The 27,357-nt window shown below is 36.1% G+C and overlaps 3 protein-coding genes across 3 annotated transcripts; 1 reads left to right on the forward strand and 2 right to left on the reverse strand.

Moving 5' to 3' along the window:
* The first annotated feature begins 2,454 nt into the window (after positions 1-2,454).
* On the forward strand, positions 2,455-7,190 carry LOC109001744 (serine/threonine protein phosphatase 2A 59 kDa regulatory subunit B' gamma isoform-like). The gene is made up of 2 exons (XM_018979147.2): positions 2,455-4,372; positions 6,420-7,190. The coding sequence occupies exons 1-2, from the start codon at positions 3,137-3,139 to the stop codon at positions 6,807-6,809; spliced, it is 1,626 nt and encodes a 541-aa protein (XP_018834692.1). The 5' UTR covers positions 2,455-3,136; the 3' UTR covers positions 6,810-7,190.
* Positions 7,191-8,914: 1,724 nt separating this feature from the next.
* On the reverse strand, positions 8,915-15,181 carry LOC109001736. The gene is made up of 2 exons (XM_018979141.2): positions 15,026-15,181; positions 8,915-9,556 (listed from the first exon to the last, which is right to left on the reverse strand). Exon 2 carries the CDS (start codon positions 9,531-9,533, stop codon positions 9,090-9,092), a length of 444 nt encoding a protein of 147 aa, XP_018834686.1. The 5' UTR covers positions 9,534-9,556; positions 15,026-15,181; the 3' UTR covers positions 8,915-9,089.
* A 2,050-nt stretch (positions 15,182-17,231) lies between these two features.
* On the reverse strand, positions 17,232-21,825 carry LOC109001727. Its single transcript, XM_018979132.2, has 5 exons — positions 21,362-21,825; positions 20,621-20,739; positions 18,485-18,576; positions 17,738-17,824; positions 17,232-17,632 (listed from the first exon to the last, which is right to left on the reverse strand). Exons 1-5 carry the CDS (start codon positions 21,718-21,720, stop codon positions 17,525-17,527), a joined length of 765 nt encoding a protein of 254 aa, XP_018834677.1. The 5' UTR covers positions 21,721-21,825; the 3' UTR covers positions 17,232-17,524.
* Positions 21,826-27,357: the final 5,532 nt, after the last annotated feature.

Genomic DNA, 27,357 nt, shown 5'->3' on the forward strand with positions numbered 1-27,357 from the left:
TCCCAGTTGATATAGAGGATGAAGATATGTTCAACGAGGAGGAGGAGATGCCCATTGAGCAAGATCAACCACCACGACCTTCTAAAAAGAGGTCGTGGACATGAGAGCATTTCACCAAAATTCCTGGTGAAATTGCGAACCCAGTAGCAAGATGCCATTACTGTGGATCACTTTGTGGATGCCATTCGAAGAAGCAAGGTACCAGTATGTTAATAGCACATCTAAACGGTTGCCAACGATATAAGATAGCGAAGGGATTGCAAGCCACTGATCAGACCAACCTCAGTTACCAAACTTCTACAGCTACTGATGGTACACAGACTAAGAAATTGGTCATCCCTCAATACAGTGAGAAGATGTTGAGGGACATGCTTGTAGAGATGATAATTACTGATGAGATGCCATTTACCACAGTCGAGAAAAGAGACTTTCGAAAGTTTCTAATCATTACTACAGTACTAGTGCTCAGCCTTCATCCGCAGTTGGTAGCTTCTCACATTCGAGGCCGACAGGATCGACAGTTTTCTCAGGTGATACTGACCCATCTGTAGGGGTTAGAGGCAATCGTATTATACGGCAGTATCATCAACTCATGTCAACAAGGAATATTATGCATTGTACATCTGAGGTTGAACGATATTTTATGGAAGCTGTCGAGGCACCTAGTGATGTATTTCAGTTATTAACTTGGTGGAAAGTTAATTCCACCAAGTATCCAGTCCTTTCCCGTGTGGCCCGAGATGTGCTAGCCATTCCTGTCACTACGGTTGCCTCAGAGTCGGCATTTAGCACTGGAGGTCGCGTGTTGGATGCTTATCGGAGTTCATTGTCACCGTCAACCGTGGAGGCCCTCGTTTGCACACAGAATTGGATAAGTGAAACGCCCATTGGACTAGATACCGTTGGCGTTGATGCCGAGAGCTATAGGCTTGAATCGGGTAAGTTTATATGCTTTTAAATGATGATTTAATTATTTTTAATGTTTCTAACTTCTACTTTTTATGATTTTATAGATCTAATTGTGAACCCTAACATAATTACCGATGATTGAGAGTTTGGAACGGACGCTACTTGAGAGTTGAGATGGAGTTGAGAGAACCTCCTTTCTTGGTAAGAATCAAATTATTCTTTTACCGTATTCAATTTTTTATTATCAATTTTTTTTCATCTATTGATTGTTACTTTCTATCTTCATTTCAGGCGTGACCAATGGAACATTGGGGTTTGAGTGAAACCCGTGTTTAATTTTTATGTAGTTATATTTCAAGACTGAGTCATATTGTTATTACGTTATAAATGAGACTGTTATAACTTATGGCTGCATCATACATGTTATTTACTTTTTAAACTATTTATATAGTTATATTTATGTACTTATATCCCGAGCAAAGACGTGGGATAAGTACTCTTTATTCTATAATTTCTATTAGTACTTATCCATCATCTCTCAAAAGTTTATAATTTATTATCCAACTGAAATTAATCGAATTATACAAATTCGTACCATCATTCTTTTCTATAAAATTTTAAATTTGTGTAATTTTCAACTCATGAGTCATGAACACTTTTAATGCTAAATTTTAGGCGGACATAAAACAAATTAAAGATATAATCAAAATTCAGTAACAAAATCAGAACGAATATTTAAATTATTGAAAACTCTTGAATAAACCAAATATTTGTAGATGGTTCACTTTTAAAAAAATATATATATGTTGCCCACTATCTGAAACGAAATTGAACAACAAAATTTAAATAATAATAAAAAAAAAATCTAAAATTGAGTTCGGAAATTTAATTCGGAGTCGGAGCTCCGACCTCCGTTTGGAACTCCCTCCGAACTCCAGTCGGAGTTCCGATCGGAGGTCGGAGCTCCGACCTCCGATCGGAATCGGACTCTGACTACGTTCGGAGTCGGAGGGGAACTTTGGCTCCGACTTTTGTCGGAGTCGGAGGTCGGAAATGACAACTCCGACTCCATCGGAGTCGGAGCCCACCCCTAATTTGAATGTTAAATTGAGTTAAGTTTAGTTGAGATGATAAAATATTGTTAGAATATTATTTTTTAATATTATTATTATTTTAAAATTTTAAAAAGTTAAATTATTTATTATATTTTATATTAAAATTTAAAAAAATAATAATAATAAATTAAAATGAATTTTAGAACCAAACCAAACATATTGAAATGGGTGTGAAGACGTCAAAACAAATCTATAAAAAGTTAGGCTGATTATTCACCTCACACGTGCCAATGTTGCCATGCCAAAACAACCAAAGATGACCGAATCCACATTCCCCGGGCCACGGGGCATTAGAGGGCAGGACCCACACCCACATCCGATGTTTTTTATGGGTCCCATGCTAGTTGTCCCTCTCATCACATGTGAATATTTCAAAGCCGGAGGGATATAGAAGGTGGTTTTAAAAGCTCAGGGTTTGCCCTTTTTCGACATTTTCATTCAAACATTTGAACTCTCCATTTCCAAAATTTCCTCTGTTTCTTTTTTCGCTTCCTTTTTCATTTTCATCGTCACAGTGCGAAACAGGCCGAGCCAGAGGCGCACGGAGATTTTCGAGGGAGAGAGAGAGAGAGAGGGGGGGATTGGCTGTAATTGTAACAAGCATTTTCTATTTTTTTCTATTTTTAGTTTTGATTTTTGTGTTGTGCTCTCTCTCTCTCTTTCACTCTCGGTGAAACCAATTGGACCCCAAAGACCAAAAGATTTTGAATTAGGGTTTATGGGTTATTAAATGATCACTTTTCTGCTTATATTGTCTTGAGTTGTCTCGCATTTTCTTTCTCTGTCTCCCGCTCTCTCGGATCTCTCCAGCTGTCTCATCAATGTGAGTGATTCCCTCTTCTGTATTCCTCAATACCTTTGCAGACCACTCTTTGTTCTTAAATCCTAAATGTTCTGGCTTCGAATCTGCTTTGTAAATTTGAACTCCGAAGTGTTCATTTAGATATTAATTTTTTTTTTTTTGGGATGGTGTGTCATTTTTCGTTGTCATATATTTTATATTCGAGAACTATCAGAATGCCTAATACTTTGAGCTAATTCAAGGTGGAGCATTTGGTTACTTAAAAAAAAAAAAAACTTGGGTTAGGGTTAGCTTTTTAGTGTTTGTAGATATGATCAAACAAATACTGGGTAAACTACCTCGAAAACCCTCAAAATCATCCCATAATGATTCGAACAATGTCAATGATGGAGTGCTCAATACTCATTCATCCTTGAACTTGTTCAGTGTACCGAATTCTGTTAATAGCTCGAAACCCACTTCAGCTTCTTCAAAACCTTCGAGTAATGGGACTCTTGCTCCTCACTCGTTGAGTATGAATAAATCGAATCAAGGGAAAAAATCAACTCCAGTTGCGGCTCAAGTAGGCCCTGTGCTTGCTTCGGGGGTGTATGAGGCTTTGCCAAGTTTTCAAGATGTTTCGGGTTCAGAAAAGCAGAGTCTCTTTATTAGGAAACTCAATATGTGTTGTGTTACGTTCGATTTCATTGATGTAGCAAAAAATCTTAAAGAGAAGGATGTTAAGCGGCAAACTTTGCTTGAGCTTGTTGGTTATGTGACATCAGTAACTTCGAAGTTCAATGAGGTGGCAATGCAGGCGATTACAAAGATGGTTATAGCCAATTTGTTTCGAACACTTCCATCTCCTAATCATGATAATAAGGCTTCAGAAATGTATGATGCAGAAGAGGAGGAACCGACCATGGAACCCGCATGGCCTCATCTACAGATTGTATACGAATTTTTATTGAGATTTGTGGTTTCACCGGAGACAGATGCCAAACTTGCTAAAAGATATATTGACCAATCATTTGTATTGAGATTGCTTGAATTGTTTGATTCTGAGGATCAAAGAGAAAGGGATTACCTAAAAACAATTCTGCACCGCATTTATGGGAAGTTCATGGTGCATCGGCCCTTCATTCGGAAAGCTATCAATAACATCTTCTATCGGTTCATCTTTGAGACACAGAAGCACAATGGGATTGCAGAATTCCTTGAAATATTGGGCAGTATAATTAATGGGTTTGCTTTGCCTTTGAAGGAAGAGCACAAGCTGTTCCTCGTCCGAGCTTTGATTCCTCTTCATAAGCCAAAATGTGTATCTATGTACCATCAGCAACTTTCATATTGCATTACTCAGTTTGTGGAGAAGGATGCCAAGCTGGCTGACACTGTGATTCGAGGTCTTTTAAAGTACTGGCCCATAACTAATAGTTCCAAAGAGGTTATGTTCCTTGGTGAACTGGAGGAAGTTCTTGAAGCCACACAGGGACCAGAGTTCCAGCGCTGCATGGTCCCTCTATTTTGTCAAATTGGTCGCTGCCTCAACAGTTCACATTTTCAGGTACCGGTTTTAGACTCTGTTCTTTTATTTCCCTCAAAATAGTTGTTATCATCATTTCTGTCCTTTATCATCATCCACAATCTACACAACTTTAGTTAAGCATTATTCATTCTTCATTGGAAATTTTATTGTTGTAAGAATAAGATTGGGATTCCGAGTTGGGGTTTGTGTTAAAGCTAGAGGCTTTGATATTGATATATAATCTAAGCCATTAAGTTTGGAAGATGGATAGTGAAGAGATTTTTTTGGCATGGAATGTATGTTTCTAGATAGTTAATAAGTCTTCATCTATTTCTGTATGCAATAATTAAATGGGACTTCAATCATATACAGTAAGAATTAATGTTCTTTTAGTCTAGTATAAACTCATCTCTGTTAATGTCAGAATTCTGTGCCCAGTACACAACCATATCTACATTGCTTTTTGAGATTCCATAATGGAGTCCACCTTTACTTCCAACCCTTCAATGTTGTGAGAATAATTGTTTAAACTCATTCTGGAAGACTTTGTTTATGTGGGCCATTGCTTTAGATTTAAATGGTCTCAGCTTCCATGATTTTCTTCTAACAGTTTCTAGTTCTTAATTTGGTGTATTCACATGTATACTTCCGGTGTACCTAGGTGATGGCTATCTTTATATCAATCAAATTTCTTCTTACTTATAAAAAAAAAAAAATTGTTTAAGACTCAGGTTGTCGAAATGTTTAGCCACTTATTCCCAAGGTTGGGTGTCCTTATTGAAAATTTGAAATACTAGGGTGGTCACCCTAGTTCTTGAAAATATCCTTTCTCCATAAACATTTTTTTGGGAAATAATTTAGTACTACATCTTATTTCCAATAGTGCGATAGTGATATTTTTACTTTTCAAAGCTGTGGCAGTGGATTTGTTGGGGGAAATGACGTTGCTGCTATATCCCGAACATTTTTTTTTTTTGGTATCTCCCTCCAATATAGATCATACTTGATGCTTTGGTTGAACCATTCCTCCCGCCCCCAGGTGTTTCCTTACACTATGATATACCCTAAAATATTATACGATTGAAACTCTCGAACCTAGACCATCTTCCACACTGTCCCAAAAGTTGTTCAAAGCAATTATAGGCTTATAGCTTTCCTGGGTTTTGATGATCTTCCAACATTGTGTGCCGTAGAACTGAGTAAAAATCCTATCAGAATTTCGTTGAAGACATCAGTTTATCCAATTATATTGGGAATTGTTCATTTTTTAGAAGAGAATGGAAAGGCTGGCCATCATTAATCAGGACTTGTTTGAATATAGAAGATGCAAATGATGCTTTATGCCACGAATGGTACTTTCCACCTAAACTCTTTCTTTTTGCTGCAATATTTTGTCTGCAGCTCAAATGATGCTTCTCCCTTAATAAAATGGGTAAGGTCATAAATTAAAGACCCATTGGGTGAGGTGTAACTTATCAACAAGAATATAATGTCTATACTTATTGAAAAGAAAAAGAATATTTTGTCTATAATATGGTTTTTTTTTATTTAATAAATCATATCCTGTGTACCCTTTACTTAAAAAAAAACAAAAAAAACTATGGTTTTTTTAGAAGTAAACTAATGTGACGTTATTTACAAGTCTTCATCTTTGAGGCAAGCTATAGCCTATAAGTAATAATATTCAAGGAGTCATAAAATGAACGCCTTGTTATCTTATACTAAAGCCGACCAGAGCATTGTCTCATTGAAAGGAGTGGCTGAGATTGTCTATGCCAGAAATGTATTTCATTCATTTTCTGATGTGTGAATTTGGAGAACTTTAGTAAGTAAATTTAGACTAAATATTTGTAGCAAGAAAAGCTGTATGATTTGCAGAAATCACATGCAGCATACATGTTGGCTGCCTTCTGCCCAACAGAGATCAGTCACGAACAGAAACTTGTACTCTCCATTCTTAATTGTCTCATTACTTCTTGAGCTTCCCTGCGTACTTTCTAATTACTAGGCTTATGGCCATGCATTTGTTTGAGCGTGTGAAATTCAAAATCAATAAGAGATTACTGGATTGATGTTTAACTGGCAGGTAGCTGAACGTGCATTGTTCTTGTGGAACAACGATCACATAAGAAATTTAATCACACAGAACCGTAATGTGATTCTGCCAATAATTTACCCAGCTTTGGAGAGAAATACACGTGGTCACTGGAACCAAGCTGTTCAGAGTTTGACATTGAATGTGAGCAAAATATTTTCAGATGCAGATCCAACACTCTTCGATGAGTGCTCAGTGAAATATGAAGAAGATGAAGTCAAGGAGAGGGAGACACAGGAGAAGCGAGAATCAACCTGGAAGCGCTTGGAAGATGTGGCAGCCTCTAAGGCTGTAAGCAATGAGGCTGTCCTTGTCTCAAGATTTGTCTCTTCCATTGCCATTGCTACCACCACAAAGCCTCGGGCTACTGCAGGTAATTGAGCCACCGGACATCATGTTGCAAGAGTTCGCCTTTCTCAGCTATGGGAACAAGAGCAGGCGGAATCCCATTGGTACAATCCAAGGATACTTTTGTTGGGTCTCTCCTAGTATATCTGCTGAAAAGGAAAAATGAAGTTGGGGTTTTGGGGATATTGCGGTTGGTCCTTGTTCTTGAGATATTGGCTCATTCCTTTGTTCTATTCAGCCATCGAGAGTCTGTATCATAAGGGTTTCGTTAAAGAAGTTCGGATACCTGTCTGATTATTACTTTATTGTGTATTGATGTAAAGGATGTTTCCTTTTGTGCCAAAGCCTTGTTTATTTCGTACCGACTTGTGTTTGTGTCAGACGCATATACAATCTTTCTTTCAAAACTTTTAATCTACCGAATCTTATGGTTGGCGGAACAAATTGCGCGCTGAACAAGTTGCCATGACTGGTTTATTTTACTATTGAGGGCATGACCCAGTAATGTCTGCTTTTTTAGTATCTCCGGGACTAGGGTTTGTTTGGACACTTGGTGTTGAAGCATTTTTTGGGACAGGTTGAAAAGGAAGAATGAATCATCCTTGGCAATTGATAGTAGCTTGAGTGTCGGTGCGATGTCCTTGCATTCATCCATGAGAGTAAACAATAGATAAAATATAAATGATAGAGACACATTTACGAAATTTGGCATAAAGTCTATGTTCACAAGGTATTTGATGGCAAATCTACTATGCTTGGTGATTTATACAGTTTCTCTCGGTCTCATATATTTCTCAGTACAATAAGGATAGCAAAATGGAGGTTGATGACCCTCTTGTCTAAAGAAGGAAAATGATGTCTCTACAACCCCAAAAATGAGGGTAGAAGAAGCCGTCCTTTGTCTGGTAGGGAAATCCCCTTTTATCGAGGCCTTTTGGTAGTGGTTGGCCTCTTTGTCAGTTTTATGTCTCATCCACCTCTCATTTGCGTCTCTTTACTTCCCTTACTTTTCACCTCTTTCAACTTTTGTCTTTTCATTTTATTCTTTTACTTTTGGGGATCCTTTCCCAACAGGCTGGACCAGGTCAATTTTGTATCAACACTTGAAGACTTGAAGTATTGCAGAATTCTGTGAATAGTCTGTGAATAGAAGTTAAATAGTTTGAGTTAAGATGTTTTATTAGATTTTGAAAAATGAAAGAGAAAAAGTTGAAAAATGAGAGAGAAATGTTTTAATATTTTTTTTTTTTGTTTGGGAGCTCTATTTTGCCCCAAAACTGCGTGCACAAGTGTGTGGGCACTTTTGGGGGGACTAGCATTGCCCTTTTTGTTTTGAAGTTTGAAAAATTTGTATTGATTTTTATATTTTATTTTGAAATTTGTAAAAATTTTAATGTTTAGGTAATAATTTGATGAAAAAGTTAAAAATTTAGAATTGAAAAGTGTTTTGTATTTAAGTGATGTTTGGAAATGAATTATGAGAAATTTTGAAAATATCTCATCTCATCCCATTTACCAAACGTACCCGTGATGTATCCTCGTGAACCAAAAGGTTTCGTTAGCATCCAAGAGACTAACATGTATACCTTATATTTCGAAAAGTAAAATGTTTGGTGTACAATGAGATTTTATAAAATAAAGTTTACAATCTAACGTGGTTTAATATGATGACATATGTATTGTATGATAAAAAAAAGCATTATAATCTAACGTATTATATACTATCATATCAATTTGTAAATTTATTTTTGTACTATTTCTTTATAGATCAAATATTTTCCTTTTAAAACTCATGCTGTCTCCTTATTACTCTTGTTAAAGTTTTCACTTTATCAGTGTTTGTGCCGGTCTGAATGATAAAGTTGTACAACATGGAAAGCTAGATTTTTCACCTTGATGCTAAGATAAATCATTATTAATTTAATTCCTTCCTTTCGCTTACAGCACCTCCTGTGTTTCCTTTATTCCTTGAAATTTATGCTCTAAGCGCAAGTACCCTTTTTTTTTTCCTTTTTGCATGGAAAACAAAAGGTAAGTTAATAAATATTAGAGTATATAAGCTGGAATAAAAATTGTAGTTCGTTTCACATTTTCTGTCGTTAGTATCTGAATGATTTCTATTCACGCGGGCAATTGGCTGCCATAATTAATTATTATTATTATTACTATTTTGAACTCGCATAGTAAATTGGTTTAAAACCAACGACCTGATTCTAATATATTTTGAGTTCAAGCAAGCACTTGAAATAAACAACAACAAAACTACTAAAGAAAGGGCTCTAATTACTCCATGTATCTTAACATAACGGATTCTCAGTCATCACCATATGCTCTGAAAATGTAACGCTCTTGGTATGGACCATTGAACCAGAGGTCAGCCTCAAACCACTTCGGGTAGCGAACAAGGTCTCCAGCAACAAATTGCATGAACTTCTTGCTGCCTTCAGGCACCACTCTCACTTCCCCTTCCTCAATGTAAACCAATTGGTCGACCTGCCAGTCCCAGGGCAACTTGCATTTGCCAGTCTTCCACACTGACCATCTCGAAACCCCAAGCTCTGCCAATCGCTCCGGTTTCACTTTCCGTTCCACCCTCACATTGTACAGTTCCTCAAGGGGTTTCTCTATGCGCATTGCCCTTATACCATGACACCGCCCAATATCAGTGCTTAAATTTACACGATCTCTGCTGCTGCTGTTGACAGAGAAGGCTCTGAAGGTTGAGGGCATGATCACACTTGCCATGCCTACAGACATTTTGTATTGGTATATTGCTCAACCTGTTCATTATGTTGAAAATTCAAATATAAGAGGAATTTCATAGTAGTTAATACCATTGTGCCTCATTAAACTTCCCAAAGACCAACACTGGTAGCATGTTTATTCCCATAGGTGCCGACTGCCGAGACAGTAAGAATGGAGCATATGCCATCACTTGAACATGAAGGTGCAAGTACAACATGGAATCATTCCAGGTATATCTTCTGCTAGGACTAACTTCACCTGTTGGCTATATAATATAACAAAAATTCTATTTGCAAGCCTACTTTTGAAACATCAAACACACCACCGATGTGTAAGCAATGCATATCAACTAGCATAAAAAAGTAATTGCGTTTTGAACTCTTCTATGACTGACGTGGTCCCACAAAAAGCGGTGAGTTTCTACACAGGCTTATAAGTAACAAGATTCTGTTGGTAATACCATTGATAATTCACTTCTCGTTTCTAGTCTATCTGCATGTTTCCATATTTTGTTTAATGTTTCTTTTTTTAAAACCCATATTTTGGTTTAATATAGATGAAGATTGTCCTGTGGTCATATAAGATAAAGATCCTTGACATTAAGACTTGATCAAAGTATCACGATCACTTTCCTATGAGTTTGTACTCATCAAGAGAATTCTGATTTACACAGTATGTTAGTAGTAGAGGGAGCTCTTGCTAAATCCTCATGGACAAGAATTGGAAAAATGTTATCCTTTACTATATTGTTTTGCTCTCCTGAACGATAGGAACCTGTCATGTTTAATTCAGGTCATTTGCCAGCATCTGCCCTATGCATTCCAACTACGGAATCTATGCTGTTCATTGTATTTTTTCAAATGTGTTAATTCGGGAGAGACAGATGTGGTACGCACTATGCATGCACGTTGTACTTCAAACTTCAAATGATAAACTGTGAGAAAGTGAACATAATATGATTGAATCATATTGATGTGTTTGTTGGAGATTCTCATATCCACTACTTCCATGTCCTCGATCAAAAAAGTATGAACATAGTCAGATGTTTAGAGTTGAAACGACAGGGTTGTTGGCAGTTCACCAGTGTTGCATGGCACTCTACCGGCTTGTGGGGCGTGGAGGAACGGTGAAGACTATTTCTGAAAAATTTGAAATCAGGGAGTCAAGCAGTATGACGTGTGCATAGTTTACATGCGTAGATGTGCATCGGCACATAAATACCACACACTGATTTGGCCAATAAATGTGACTCACGTGTTGCTTCGTCTTGAACTCCATTAAGGGAGGTTTTAGATCGTGGTCAACGGCCTTTAACTCTACCCGTGGGGTAGGTACATCACTCTGATAGTCGGAAAGCAGTAGATTTGACATTTTCGACCTAGAAAGAAAAAAGGGAAAATGAAATAAATAAGAAACTAGATTTTTAATACAATAGCAAAGGAAAGGAAGGACTATAGGAGACCGAGGACTCCTACGAGTGTTTTCTTGTTTTTGGTTGAGAGAATGGAGAGAGTTTTCTTAGAGAGGGGGTGGTAAACTTCATATCTGAGAATTTTGAGAAAGGAGCTGAATCAACATTATGAGTTCTAAGAATTTTAGAGAATTTTAGACAGAAAATTCCTCACTTTTCCCCTACATTGCCTCACTTTCTCACAGTTTATCATTTGAAGTTTGAAATACAACGTGCATGCGTAGTGCGTACCACAACTCGAACCGATAACGATCAAAACCGTCCGTGTCTTCCATAATTCCCAATTCAATAAAACGATGAAATAACAACGGTAACCGAGAGGACCGGTTCCCGGTCTAAAGTTATAAGCGGGTAAGAAGTGGAGATCACTGGCATGTGAGTTTAAACAAAGTTCACGGACCCCCCTTGGATAAACCTTGATTCAGGGGTTTAGAAGCCACTGCTACTCGGTGTCTCGCCTTTGGTCTTGGGATCTGCAAACTATATTCAACAAGGTAAAACACACCCGCGATTTTCTTGTTCTTTGTTCTTTCTTATGGTCATCTTCGTTACCAGAATCGAATTATGTTCCTTCTTAAATTTTTTATTTTTGTTCTCTTTGACTTTCTGGTTGGTTGCTGGGAAAAGAGGGTGGGAGGGGGGCGCAGGGGGAGCGAAAGGACGTGCAATTAAAATTTGAATCTTCAATCTTTCATAACACTTTGATTTGGGTTCAATAATTGAATAATCTGAACCCACCAAATGGTTTCTTTTAGGCTCACTTGGATTGGATGGTAGGTTTTTGTTTTCTTGGGCCTCACACGATGAGAAGCCTAGATATCATAGTTTCAAGGTCATCCATTTTCCTTCATTTTCTTAGCAACGAAAATGGGTTGGAATTCTTGAATTTGAAATTGGAAGTAAATGGTAATTGTACTGTGAGTTGTCTTTTTCAATCATGAACCGTCTAATAGACCATTTAGAATGCTTTGCTAATGTTAAATCAACATTGCTTGAGCATACTTGTGAGGAAAACAGTACCTGGATATTCTGTTTTTTCATCTAAAGTTTCCTAAGACGGCAACACTAATTTTTGGAGTCAAAATGGTCACAAGCCAGGGGTAGTTTAAGGTTTATATAGAGTAATATCACATTACATAATCTAATCTTTGAAGATTGAATGAATTGAGTTTGAGACTGTTCCTCGAGTATTTTACATCATCAATCATCATCTGTCTCTCCCGAATTAACACATTTGAGAAGATACAATGAACAGCATAGATTCCGTAGTTGGAATGCATAGGGCAAATGTTGGCAAATGACCTGAATTAAACATGATAGGTTCCTATGATTCAGGTTCAGGAAAGCAAAACAATATAGTAAAAGATAACATTTTTCCAATTCTTGTCCATGAGGATTTAGCAAGAGCTCCCTCTACTACTAACATACTGTGTAAATCATCACAATACACCGCATTGCGCACCCTTATGATTGAATCATCACAAGTAGTGGATATGAGAATCTCCAACAAACTTCAAATGGTAAACCGCATTGCGCACCCTTATGATTGAATCATCACAATCTTTTAGCCCATCATTCACAATGAGGCTCATAATATGGGCACAACACCTGATGTGAATATACTTCCCTTCCAACAAATAAACTCCTACGAACTTCCTCAAATACTCAATGGCAACATCGTTTGAGGAAGCATTGTCAACTATGACAGTAAAGGTCTTTTCAATACCCCAATCTTGTAGACATGAATCTACATACTTTCCAATAGTTTCTCCTTTGTGATTAGGGATCATGCAAAAATTTAGAATTCTTTTGTGTAGTTTCCATTCACAATCGATAAAGTGTGCAGTAAGACACATATAATTTAAGTTTTGAATCGATATCCATGTGTCAGTGGTTAAACTAACCCGCCCAACCGTCTTAAATATTTTCCTTAACTTCTCTTTCTCCATTTTAAATAGTTTAATACAGTCTCGCTGCAGTAGTTCGAGATGGCACTTGGAACCTTGGTTCAAGTGATCTACATACTTTCCTAAATCCCTGGGCTTCTACTATCCTAAATGGAAGCTCATCACAAATTATCATTTCAACAATTTCCATTCGTACATTTTCTGAATCAAACTTATGTGCATTTGCCGAGTTATTGACATCACTATCTCCAATTCCCTCAAGAGCCCCCTCACGACTCATAGTCTGTTGATCCGTAAGTCTGATTCTATGAGGATGTTGCTTACAAGTACCAAGATGTTGTAGCATACTTGGGAGACGTTTGGATTCGAAGATGACTTGAGATGACTTGAGATGAGCTGAGATGAGTTGAGATAAATTATGAATAGTAATGAGATGAGTTGTAAATAGTAGTGAGATTTGTGAGTTAAAGTTGCTGAATAATAATGAGATGAGTTGAGATGAGTTGAGATGAGCTGAGATGAGCTTAGATAACTTGCGAATCCAAACGTCTCCTTGATGTACCATGTCTTTTGGGATGACAAGAATAAATCTTGTGACAATAATTACACTTCACTTTTGGGTCATTTAAAGGGCATCCATCTATTTTAGTGAAATGGTCCCACACTACTGAGGGGTCTTTATTTGCCCTCCTTTTACGAGGAGGGACTGGGAGACTTGTGCCACTAGACAAGTTAATATTTGAAGCCATTTGTGATCGATTTTCCAAAGGAGTAGCAGTCTCATTATCTCTTAAACTTGTATGAGTGTCACTTTCGAAGCAATCCATATATGAGCTAACATATAATATAACATATAAAAATCAAAATATTAGGATATGAACTGAAAATTACTCTATTTTTATGATTTAAAGAAACTCGAAAGAAAGAGAAACCACTATCACTCACGTATATTTTTCATTACATTAATATGATTAAATAACAATTATAGTTTGGGCTGAAAAAGACAAGATGAAAATGCCAATGTCAGTTTATTCTGGGTTTAAACTTCCATGGAAAACCCACCCCACCATTAACATTTCTCTCTCTATCCTCGTGTTTAAAACTTTTTATTGGAAAGTACCTTACTTTCTAACAATATTGGAAAGTATCTCTTTTTCCAGCATGATGTCGAAGAAAAAGTGGTAGGAAAAGTGCTAAGCAGTTAAACCTTTTCAGCAAATGCTCCATTTCTTTACTTGATGAAATCAAAACATAACCATCTGTTTTGTATATTTCCTTTATATTTCCTTTACATGTTTCAAGATGATCTAACATACATAACCATCTTTCTTAGTATACACTGCCTTTCTGGCTGTTCAGCTGGGATTAAAAGAAGGTCACTGTCCCCATGGAAAACTAGTATCCCTAAAAGGAAAAAGACTCTCTAGGTGTGCTATTTTTCATATATGGATTTCACTTTCTAAAATAACAATTATATTTTTTTTTTTCTTTTGGGTGTAACCCAGACTCTCTAGCTAGCTTATTCTGGGTTACATACATTCTCCAACAAAACCACAACACATTTAGCAGCAAATAGTTTATTTTCAGTTGTTAATTATCCACTAATGACTAACCAAATCTCTGTCATCTACATTAATTATCCAATTTCTTTTTCAAATCTCTAATATCTCTCTCTTCTATGTGCCCCCTTAGACCTATTTAATTTACATGTACATGAGTATTAACAAATAATGGTCTATTAACAAATAAGGGAAGCTCTGACCAGAGTAATTACAGGGATCTTTAAACTATATTTGCACTAGCCAAAGATCCCGGAACCACCATATGAACCCAACAAAATATCCCTTCAAACGATTACCAACAATACCAGTGTTTTTTTTTTCTCGAATATACCCAAATCAAGATAATAAGCCAAATCACATTTCGGGGTAACAATTTTCTGATTGGGATCAAACATGTAGATTCCCAGCCCACGGGAGTGTTTGATTGGCAGAGCCAGAGTGTCAATCCGTTTCCCTTTCTTACCCATCAAACAGACGCACGCACACACAGAGCACCAAACAAAGCTCGAAGTTAGAACAAGAGAGAGAGAGAGAGAGAGAGAGAGAGAGAGAGAGAGAACGCACCCGTCTGTGATGACCTCTGCGATCGGCGACGGCGAACGGTGACGGAGAACGGCGACAGTGACTAGGGTTTTCGCAGTGGAGAGAAGATAGTGTTTTCGTCTCAGTTGTTTTCGTGAACTGAATCGGTTTCGACGGATTGACGGGTTGCTTTTACTCGATATCAAACTAATGACCCGATGAACCCGTATTTTACGGGTTGGGAAAGTCTGTTCTTTCGGACGGGTCGGGCTTACGGCCCATTATGCACAGCCCTAAGTGAGGCAATGTAGGGGAAAAGTGAGGAATTTTCTGTCTAAAATTCTTAGAACTCATAATGTTGATTCAGCTCCTTTTTCAAAATTCTCATATATGAAGTTTACCACCCCCCTCTCTAAGAAAGAAAAAATCTACACAACTTTTTACTATTCACACAACTTCTACACACCACATTTTTTTTTAATTTTTATTATTTTTTTCTTTTATAAAAAATTTAATATATGAATATTAAATAGAATAATTGAATTAGTTTAAAAAAAATAAATTCAAAATTTTTTTTTAAAATATTAAAAAATTTAAAAAATATAGTGTGTGGAGGTTGGGAGGTTGTGTAGCATTGCTCCTCTAAGAAAACTCTCTCCATTCTCTCAACCAAAAACAAGAAAACAGTCGTAGGAGTCCTCTGTCTCCTATAGTCCTTCCTTTCCTATGCTATTGTATAAAAAATCTAGGTTCTTATTTATTTCATTTTCCCTTTTTTCTTTCTAGGTCGAAAATGTCGAATCTACCGCTTTCACTATCAAAGTGATGTACCTACCCCACCGGTCGAAAATGTCAAGACAAAGCAACGCGTGAGTCACATTTATTGGCCAAATCAGAGTGTGGTATTCACGCGCCGCTGCACATCTACGCATGTAAACTATGCACACATCATATTGCTTCACTCCCCGAAATAGTCTTCACCGTTCCTCCACGCTCCCCACGCCGGTAGAGTGCCATGCAATACTGGTGAACTGCCAACAACCTTATCGTTTCAACTCTAAACGTCTAACTATGTTCATACTTTTTTGATCGAGGACATGGAAGTAGTGGATATAAGAATCTCCAACAAACACGTCAAAATGGTTTCTCACCTTGGTTGTACCTTTTGACAACAACCTGTCAGTTTACTTATTGAACGACATCAAAAGCTTAAGAGCACTGGCATTGGCCTAACCAAATGCCAGTGCCTAACCAAATTTTGGCTAAGTAGCTCAAAAGTGGTCTGCATTGGAGTAGTCAAAACTCCAAAGTTCTACTTTTGAGCTAGAGTAAATCCATCCCTTTCTCTAAATTTGGTCAGCCACTATTCATCTCCAAAATAATATTTTATTATAAAAATATTCCCAATGGCTACTATTGGATAATTGGGTTGAAGAAAAAAATAGTTGAAAAATAATAATTTAAAGTAAAAATTAAATTATTAATTAATATATGGAGTGTATTTGCAAAATATATATAAAAAAAATTATTATTAAAATATTTAATATTATATTATTATTTTAACTTTTGGATGGATAATCTAATGTGGATTAACCCCTCCAATAATTTTGGCTAAAGCTAAAACCTCAACTTTTAGTTAAATTTTAGATTGATAATAATTAGACCATTGTCAATGCTCTAACGCGGTTATCTCAAACAAGGCATGAACCATTAGCCCATTACCTGTTTTCTCTTTTTATTTTTAATTTTCTTTTAACTATTGCAAGCATGGTAATAGGGCATTTGTTTGGGGGCACCCCACCCTTTACTCCTGTACCTCTCAACTTTTAATTTAATTCAATTTGCTTATTAAAAATCAGATATCCTTGTTGCCACATAAGCTTTTTGTTTTGTTTGTTTTATTACCCCTATTTTTGTCGTTGGTATAGTCCAAAGTAATTGTGTTACGATATAACGTGTGACTCTTTTGTTTAGTTTTTGTAAAGAAAAATGGAGAGCATTTCAGTGAGGGGAAGTTACTTGTGTGGTTGTAAAATTACCAGTTGTCCCCTAAGCTGATGGAAAGATATAAATTTTATTATTTATTTTATATCTTAACACTTTCTCTTATGTGTGGATCAAATTCTCTCTCAATGGATGACTCAACACGTGAAATATTTAATTAAATGAGATAAAATAGTCAGGATTTGAAGTCAAGATCTCTACTCTGATACTATATAAAATCACTAATAATTACAAAAGTTTAAGATAATAGAAAAATACAGATTTTATTATTTATTTTATATCTTGTACAGTGATATTATCATTTAACTGAAATCTGGATATTGAGTAACCAAAAATGCAAAAATGTTAGCAGACTAGTCTTCTGTCACTTAAGTGTGGTATTGTCATTGTACTTATATACAGTGTACAACAACATACCCCAGGCGGCTAATCCATTCGCACAACATAGAAGTATCTGTGCATTATTTTCCCCTTTGCTCGCCTCTACAAGCCTTGCAACCAGAGCAAAGAGTACAACCACTTGCACAAAAGAAAAAATCAATTGGATGTCTTTGCACCTAAAATCTTGGAAAGCTCTTTTATGATAGGCTTTTCTTTAATATCTTTATCCCTTTCCAAATGCCATTTCTTTGACATATCATCAGCCTGAAATCAAAAGCTCTAGACTTAGTTTGCTTGTAAGGTAGACTGAAAAAAGCCAAAAAGACAAAAAAAAAAAAAACGACCATTCAGAACTTTTGTTTGACATACCCAGGCTTTTAAGGGAACCAGTTGCTCCTTAATCATCTCAGATTTCGGCTCCACCAGGTCTCTTCCTCTCATTCGAATGTCATCACTCTGTTAAATTAAACAATAATTTCATGTTAATTTGCAACGTAGTTTTAAAGAAAATTAATAATTTTAATGCAAGATCATGGCTTGCGAGTGGAAGGTAACATCACTTTAATGAATACAAACAAAATACCACAAGATATAGCCAGCAATCAAATACTGGATCTGATCGCTACAGTAGGACAATATTTATAAAGCATGTGAACCAAAAATAAAAAATATGTGAAAATTATCTAAATAGAAATTGGAGAATACTAGTAAGTAGCATACATCATTGTCTTTGCCTGTGCAACTATCTAAACATGTCAAAAATAATCACAAACAATGGGGATATTCATTTCAGCATCATGTAATGTTAAAGCCTAATTCAGATCTATGTTAGCAGATTTATGAGTATCTGTAATGAAAGCTGCCACTCATCGATACATCTGAAAGACTAAAACTTCTAACTTTACTTCTGCTAACCAAATACAAATATGGCATTTCAAACAAAACAAATTCACAGGTAACGAACACACTGGAACTAACACTTTGTCAAATGCAGATATACATGTAATGTACTGTGGCAAAGGCTACACAGGTGACAGGAGTAAGTAATTCATGATCAGGATATCGGCAAAGTGAATAGAGGGTTTAGGAGTTGAGGCACGGAAAATATATACTTACATTGAGCAGCTCTAGCCTCGAGACTGCCAGTCCAATTATCAAGGTAGCACCTCCAAATACAATAGCAGTACCAACAGCAAATGCCTTACCAACTGTGAAGAAACAAAAACCAGGCACATCGATGGTAAGTAAGACATTCATTTAATACAGAAAAAAAAAAAAAAAAGCTTGTAAGCTATTTACTTTTTATCATAAAATATAGTGTCTTAGAATTTACCATAAGAGTGACTCGGTGTGTTACATTCAGGATATGAATCGTTAATTCTGGAGAATTGCAAAAGTTTTGAGTATTCATTTGATAAAATTCTCAAGAATTATAATTCCCATGAACAACACAATCTATAACAATATATGATTTGGGAAGTAGGGAGCTTTGTTCCTATTTGACCATATCATCCACCACACCTTAAGGAATGAAACGAAAAACAAATAATATATGTAATTAAGCTGAAATTACTAAATGACAATATTGTATCTAATCAAAATAGTAGTTTTTCATTTAAAGTTGGTGGTTGTTTTGTTTCCTCAACTTGTGCTTATTTAGTTTTACAACCAATATATTCGTGAAGGTAATTGAATTTTAGAGAAATTTAAAGAGCCTGTAAGTATGACTCTTAATGACCAAAGTTAATTTGACGCAATATATAAAGAGCTCTTGGTTATCTTACCGCGAAAGTAAAATTTGTGAGGTTTCTCATCGCTTCCATTGAAACAAACAAGGGTAAAGGAAGACAAGGTCAAGGTACTCAACCAAATGGGTGCATTGACGCTGTTTTTTACTGACCAAAAAAATCATTGACACTGTTCTAAAGGTCCTATTGTTCTATAATGACTCCAGATATATATCGCACAAGTCTGCGACTAGTTTCCATAAAACTTGAGCATTTTAACTCAAATTGTTTGAGCAAGAAATGAAAATCCTCACATATCTCGTTTCTATTAAAATGAGTATGTAACACTTAAATTCAATATTTTACTGAAAAGTAACTCCTTCAATTAGTTTTAGGGACAAAAATTCATAACTCACCCAAAAATATGTTCATCAATGCTCAAAGGCATTTTTGTCATTTAAAAAGTAATCCATAGTTGCCAACTTATGATTTTTGCAGTAAGAGGAGTATGTACAAGATTATTTCGATGATAAAACTTCATATCTTTTTTTAAAAGAGTGTTGCCTAAAATAAAGTATAATTGAAAGTACTCTGTCTATCCAAACAAAACTAATGGAAAGTCGTGAGAATTCTAGTTCCTAAATTTCCAAGAATCAAATACTCTTGAGATTTGAGCTAATCAACCATCAAAGCAACATAAGAGTTTTAAGCATAAAAGAATATGGCAAGGGCATACAAACCCAAGATCAGAACCACCTTCGCCCATAGGGTTCTGGGCAATAATTGATCCAACAAGAAAGTGGCTGCAAAGTTTCAGCATGGTTTCTCCCAACACGTATTACTGAAATGAAACTTTTTTTCTACCTCCACCATTGTTATTTGTGATTAGCTTTCATTCTTTATGTTGTGATTCAAAAGTGCCAGACATCCCCAATCTGTTAATGGCTAGGTGCAATGGATCTCTAGGAAAAACTCACAAACTAGAATGGGATTAACACTGTTTGAAATCTAATTAGAGCTGTTTTGCACACAGTTTTTGAATTGTAGACACATCTGACAGATTGATTTGTAAATATGTCAAGTGCAGACCTTACATATCTAAGAGAGTTGTCATGGGCAAGCTGTATTCTGCTTAGTTGTATTAAGATATCAATGATCAAAAGTTTTATCTGCCAGCATGATAGACTTCTTTTATTTTCTAATTTGTTTTCTGCAGAAAAGACACAAGTTTTCCTAACTCTTTTTATGTGTTTTGAGTCAAATAAAGGGCTAACAGCAGCTGTATGTACTTGTTTAAGGGCTAATATATATATACATATATATATATATATATATATATATATATATTGATAAGTAAACCGTAGTATTAATAAGGATAGACATACACAAGAAGGTAAACAAGAGATAAGACCTATCTAGGTTGTATAGAAGAAAGAAAATCATATATATTTAGGCCATTAAAATCTACAGCTATAGCCCAAAGAAATAGAGAGAGAGAGAGAGAGAGAGAGAGAGAGAGAGAGACCTTGTTTAAGACCCTCAGCTGCAGCCTTCAACTTCTCAGGATTAATAGGGGGCCTGTCCTGACGCGACTCATTTGCTGTTGAGGCTGAAACGGAGTGTTCGACCTGGGGCAATTCCCACCTGCTTCACGCACATTGCTTGCTCAGAATCTCTTTATTTATGATTTGAAAACTGAACTTGGAATTTCAGAGCATTTTGATATCACACTTTCCGAACTACAACAACATTTCACAGCAATTCTGGTACATACCAAAGAACTTGGAACCTAGAAGGAGGGTTTGTGCCTTCTAGATAAAAGATAAAAAAGGTTTAAGATTCAAAATTCATTCTACCATTTATATCTCCATCTAGAGAGAACCTTTCTAGACTCGACTGTTTATTTATTATCCGTCTCACATCAATGAAAAGCAAAAGGTCTGCCTTGTGAGGTACCAGCATAAAAAAGATTCAATTGAACACTAACATTTATAACCCAGTTATAGGGACCAGCTAGATGTTTCCAGTGAAGCCTCAAAATTCAATTTCTCTTTGTTCCCTACAATTTCAGCAACCAAAAAACGTAAAGAGAATAGTTAAGAAAACAAGACTTTAGGTGCCAAAGGTGACATCCGTGCAGGATTTTACTTTCTGGGTACCAGAAGTTCGTAAGCCTCAAATATTCGATTTCTTCCTCTGTTCCACATTTCTCAGCTACCAAACAAAACCCTAAAGGGGAAACATATAATTAAGAAAAAAGGAAGACCTTTTGGGGCCAAAGGTGACCTGGGGCAGAGATAGATAAGCCCTGAGAGGGTTGAGAGCCTCAGCAGACAAAGAGGACCTTTTGTTGGGATCCGAATGAAGAACCCACTTGGAGGTGGATAGAGACGAGGAATCCGAGGACTGGTAATAAATCTTGGAGGGCAGAGAATGCATCAGCACCTCAGGGAGCACGTCCGCATAGGCTTCTTGGTGAGCTGCACTAGAAGAAGAAGGACCGGGCAGAGGAGTAGGATTGTTTTGGGTTGTGTTTTTCTGAGCAAGCCGGCTTACAGCGTGTTTGGATTCCTGGAAAAAATACGCACCCTCTTTTCCTGCTAATCTTCCCGCAAGAAAACTCATCTCTCACTCTTCAGTCTCCGCCTCTCTATGCGATTGAATGAACGGTTAAAAATTTTGAACACGAATGGCAAATTTGAAATGACGTATTTATAGTTTCAGGCTGCTGCTTTCTGTCTTCTTTTTTTATCCTTTTTGTATTGTATGAGGAAGATTGCTGAACACGAAATTTGTCAAACTAACCAAAACATAAAATAAAAAATCAGGTTTGAAATTTCTAGAACAATAGTATCAGATAATTACTGCAGCGGCGAAGATAAATTTTATAAAAATAAATTGATAAATTTACGTGATTTTATATAATATGTTAAATCTAATAATTTAGAATAAAATATAATACGTTTCAATTTTATGTGTTGCCAGGAGGAATTGCATAATTTCTTTTCCCTCAATCGTTTCAAATTTGGTGAACACGAGTATGAAAATGTTCTGTAATTGCTGCGTACATAAATTGCATGACGCGGTAGATGTTGTAGTCAAAGGTATTATAATTTATTACTACCAATAAAATTAGGTTCAATTCTGCCGCTATTTGTGAATCCGAATCCAATCTTATATAAAGATAACGAATTAGTTGGATCGAGAGGTCTAATCTCTATTGCTTGATTGACATAACTCATATTTTTAAATGAAAGTTTGGAGTACAAAACTCTCATCTTTCAAATAATAATAATAATAAAATAATACAAAATAAATGAGTTATGTCCAAGGAATCTAACTTGTTTAATCAATTATATATAATTAATTCTTATATATACGACTAGAGCTCAACCGCGACGTAATAAAGATTTGAACCCGACGCAAGAACACAAACTACCAACCCTAAATAGAAGCTTATTTTTTAATAGAGTTGGTAGCAAAAGTTAATCTAAAGGCCAATGTTTGGAAAAAAAAAAAAAGGGGGTTATGAAATTGATTATATATAATCAAGACAAAAAGTGGGTAATTGGCTGAGAATTTATAAAGAAAAGTTGGGGTTTTGAAAACTAAAAACTAGTTCCTAGCTAGCTAGCTACCGATCATCTTTAGGCCAGAGCTAGCAACTCGTAATTACGTGTATTTGGGATGGATTAACATATATATTTGGATTAACTATTAATAGTACGTACGAGTACTCAAGCATCACGGCTATTATATATTAATGAAAAAGTCTTAACAATCTGCAGACCATATTAGACTAGCGCAGTCATGCGTCTATTTTCTTGGGGAGCAAGCAGTAAGCTAGCTAGCTAGCTAAGGCATGCACATTGTCTATTTTGCTTGGGAGAAAAGATACCCATTAATCTGGACCTGATCTCTCTCTCTCTCTCCAAGAATTTCTTTTGGCACATCATTGTTGCAACTTTCGGCATCATGACTTGTCCCTCATGTTAAGTCTTCATTCTTAACAACATTGAACATATATATATATATATAATCCCTTTATAGATCCTTTCAAGTTTCAAAAGATCACCTAATATTTCAGACTTCATGAGTTACCTCATGGCCGATCGAAATCCTAATTATATCGGAATTATTTTGAACATGATTCTATATATCTATCCAGCTAGCTAGCTAGCGTTGTCATGCATCCTTGTACCATGCATGATAAAATTGGTTGATGTCTCCTACCTATACTGCAAGTGTGTAATTATTAGGATTAGAGCTTTTAAACTTCTGTTCTGTTGATCAGCATCAAGCTGGTCCTCGATCACTTTGGACAAATTCAACCTGCTTAATTATCAGCTGAAATTCATGTCCTGATCACCAAGATCAACCACCACCAGATCATAGACTATTGTATGGTGCCTGTGGCAACGTACCGATCGAGTTTCCCACGTTGATCATTTAGGAAATTTCTTCTGGGGCTTTTAAGTGCTGGCCATTAGCATATAGCATGGTTTTCTTTTTTATTTTTTTCCGACTTCGCAATGATTTGTTCAACTAGCTTTTTACTGCTCAGATATACAAAGACACGCGCATACATAAAGGCAGGTGGGGTATGGTACTACTGTAACCAGTTTGTGCACTAATTCACAATGGACCACCCTCGCCCTCACCCCTCACCCTTCTCAACCAATTACAGCTACCTTCCCTCACAATTCAATGCAGGATTATATGCAGGGAGTCTCCTGCTTTCATGCTCTTGTACCTTTTGCCCATAATCTCTCCGCTATATCAGAGAAAATTTATGTGTTTCTGATACCTTCAAAAGTACATCTCTGGGATTCATCTGATCTGGGAGTGGTACCACAGTGGAAGGCTGTGGTAATTACGGCCTACTGCATTTTCTGATGCTGCTGATGCACCTTAAATTGTATTGGACATATCTATATATATATATAATATGTTGAACCCTAGCTAGCTAGGACCAACACATATATTCCTTTTCTGTGCAGAAGGGTTTAATTCCCTTAATTGCATGGTGGTTGTATGAAATAATGGGCATTTACACTGTATGCATTCAAACTGAGGGCCCTATCATCCTAGTTGTGCGTGAACTGTGAAACTGGGTGCAAGTAATAATTCAGCATCAGAGATACTCAATTGGGTCATCTTAAATTATGAAGTCATTAACCTATTAAAGTCTGTAACGCTTTGATGTTAGTGTAACAGCTGCATGCTAGATGATCGTTTCCGGCCTGCTGCGATATATAGAAATGATATTCGATCAATACCCAGCATGAATTCATAGAGAAAAATTTTCTTTGCATGTGTGTAGTAATAAATCAAGAAAACATAGAGAAACACATTGGATTCATATATAAAACTATGGCAATCATATAGTTGGTTTTGTGCATTCTTGGCATCTAAAGTACTGATCGATCAGGAACATAAAGCCACTTCTCGGCCTTGATCAGAGGATGCTGCAGAAGCAATTAACGCATCCTAATTCCTATATCGAGCTAGCTTACTGAACAACACACAACGATTCCTATGAATAGCTTTATTAAGTTTTGCATATACACGAAACATCTCACGCCAAAGATGAAAAGCCTAGCTAGCTACTGGGTAGCAAAGTAATTAAATATGACTATATGATTCTAAAACTTAGATATGAAATCTACAAATAAATAAACATTCTTCTTTACCTTCTGTACAACATCTCTAACGACCAAACTAGGTAATCCTAGACGCACAAATCAAAGGTAACAAATCCGCTAGCAGAACCAACCTATGTAACAGAAGTAAATTAAAAGAAAGATATAAATTAATTAATATTATCTGAACATGGGTTTTCTTCGCCACCCAAAAACTCCACAAGTACTATCGCTTGTTGTGTAAGGGGTTGGAACCTGTAGGCACCCTTCGCTTCTCTGATTCGAAGGCTCTGGCTCCGTCGGTGACGGGAGCGTTATACTTGGGACGAAACGCTTGTTGGCCGGTGGCAGTACTGGAAGGGCCGGAAACGCTCACCCTAATGGCGTAAAATCGTGGAGTAGACAGAAGGAGGAGAAAACCAACAAGGAGGGTGCAGAGGTGAAAGCGGTTCTTCATCTTTTGAAGAATATTTGAGAGAGACATGGAAAGGCAAGGCAGTGCTTTCTAGCTTATATATATATATATGGACATGGACATCTAAACAGTACTCTAATTTTAGTCTTTCCTTTGAATGTTGGTAATGGGCCATAGCTAGCTTTGGCTTCGACGACTGAACATGATCAAACGGTGATGGTTGGATTGATATGAGTTTTGAGTGGGTGCATGGGGGTCAAACATAGAGGATCGATCATGATTAGCATAGAATATGAGCTGGTTTGGAGGAGGAGGTGGTGGTGGTTGGGGTCACAATTCAATGGGGACAGTGACATAATTAATAAGAACTGGACACTAACTCGTATGGTATGTATGTATTGTGCGTGTGTGAACTTGGAGAGGAGCGGAAGGCCAGAAGGGTTTGCAAGCAATTTGCTGCGACTTTTAATTCGGATTTCTGGGGAGGACTATTAAAGCGCCCCCCATTACTTGCGTCTTGAAACTAAACAACATAGAATAGATCGATCGGTGCCTGACAAGACAAGGGGTATTTTGGTCTAAAAAGAATGTCAAATTAAGGTTCCATGCCGACGCACTCAATTAGTATGAGTAAAAAATAACGTAAAATAATAATGATCATGATGAGTATAGTTTACACGGAAATAAATAAATGTGTGTACGTGTGAAGTATGAATTACATGGGGATTTTTGCCGTCCTTCGGTAGAGATGACAACACGTGGAGAGGGAACATTGGACGATTTCTTACAACAGTCACTATGTTCGTGGAAGAAAAGTATAATTTAATGGAGCCTTTTTTCCTTCTCAAAAAGCCAAATACGAATGAATTCGTGTGCTAAATGATTGTGTCGTGTACATTATACAACAACATTAATATATTTATATATATATATACACATTAGGAAATGGTTACAGGCGTGTTAGTCTCAAGATGCACATGAGATAATAATTTAAATAAAAAATAAATAAAAAAGTCAGTACGTAACTTATTTATTTAGAAAAATAAAATATAAAATTAAAGAAAGACAAAAAATAAGATTAAAAAAAAAATCTAAACTTTAGCAAAGTATCTAATCGATAGGCTATTAAGAGTTTTTTGATAAAATATGATTCATCATTAAATTCTACAAGAGAGTTATAAGTCAAATGGTTAAAGGTCTTAAGGACCTTTTGGTAAAATATGACAGATAACTCATTCTTTGTGTTGCAAGTCATGCAACAACAGTTTGAACGGTTGAACTTGGTGTTGGGTGAAGTGAAGGATAAGATGCATCATCAAGAAGAGGTAATTAGAAATCTGCAAGGTGGGAGAGGTAATAGGCGACATGAGTCTAGTTTGAGAATATGTTTGAAAATGAAGAGTATGGTGAGTCTCTTGTTGCCAGGCGTGCACTCAATACACAAATTAAAATGGATGATATGGAGCAGCAGAGTGAGAACATTTTTCATACTAGATGCCACATCAACAACAAGATATGTAGTATGATTATTGATTTGAGGAGTTGTATTAATTTGACTAGCACTACTTTAGTTTAGAAATCTTTTATTAAATTTTACAAGAGAGCTACACGTCAAATGATTAAAAATTTTAAAAATCTTTTGATAAAACAAGAATTAACAGATTTGATGGAAAAATAAGAAAAATTAACAAGAAATAATAAAAATTATTATTTATAGTTAATTAATCACTTATTATAATAGAATAGATATCATTAATTAGGTTTGTACAAAGCAGTAAAAAAGTATGATATTTTTATTAAGTACTTTTTTGTGTTAGCTTAGCTATATAGGTAGAAGAAATAATATTCTACCTAACTCAGATATTTCTCGATCTGATCTACAATTGCAGGTATCTTTAAAACATGAATTTTGCGTACGATTAGTTAGATTGAATTTTGACGAAGTTTGTAAATATATGACCAATAAAATTGCAATTCTTTAAAGTCGTGAGCATTAATGATGCTAGTAGTAGTAACTTTCATGGAACCTCTATGTATATATATATATATTGAATGCAGAAGTGGAGAAAAATTGTATAAAATACTCATAATAAAATGGCCGGCCGGGAAAGGTCAATGGGTAAGTTTCTTGTCTGTACGGCACATGTGATGGTTTGAAGGCAATTAATTATTTTCTCACCCAACTAATAGGAATTATTGGAAGTT

Source organism: Juglans regia, chromosome 1 (assembly GCF_001411555.2).
Source record: "Juglans regia cultivar Chandler chromosome 1, Walnut 2.0, whole genome shotgun sequence".
In the NCBI taxonomy this organism is placed as follows: domain Eukaryota; kingdom Viridiplantae; phylum Streptophyta; class Magnoliopsida; order Fagales; family Juglandaceae; genus Juglans; species Juglans regia.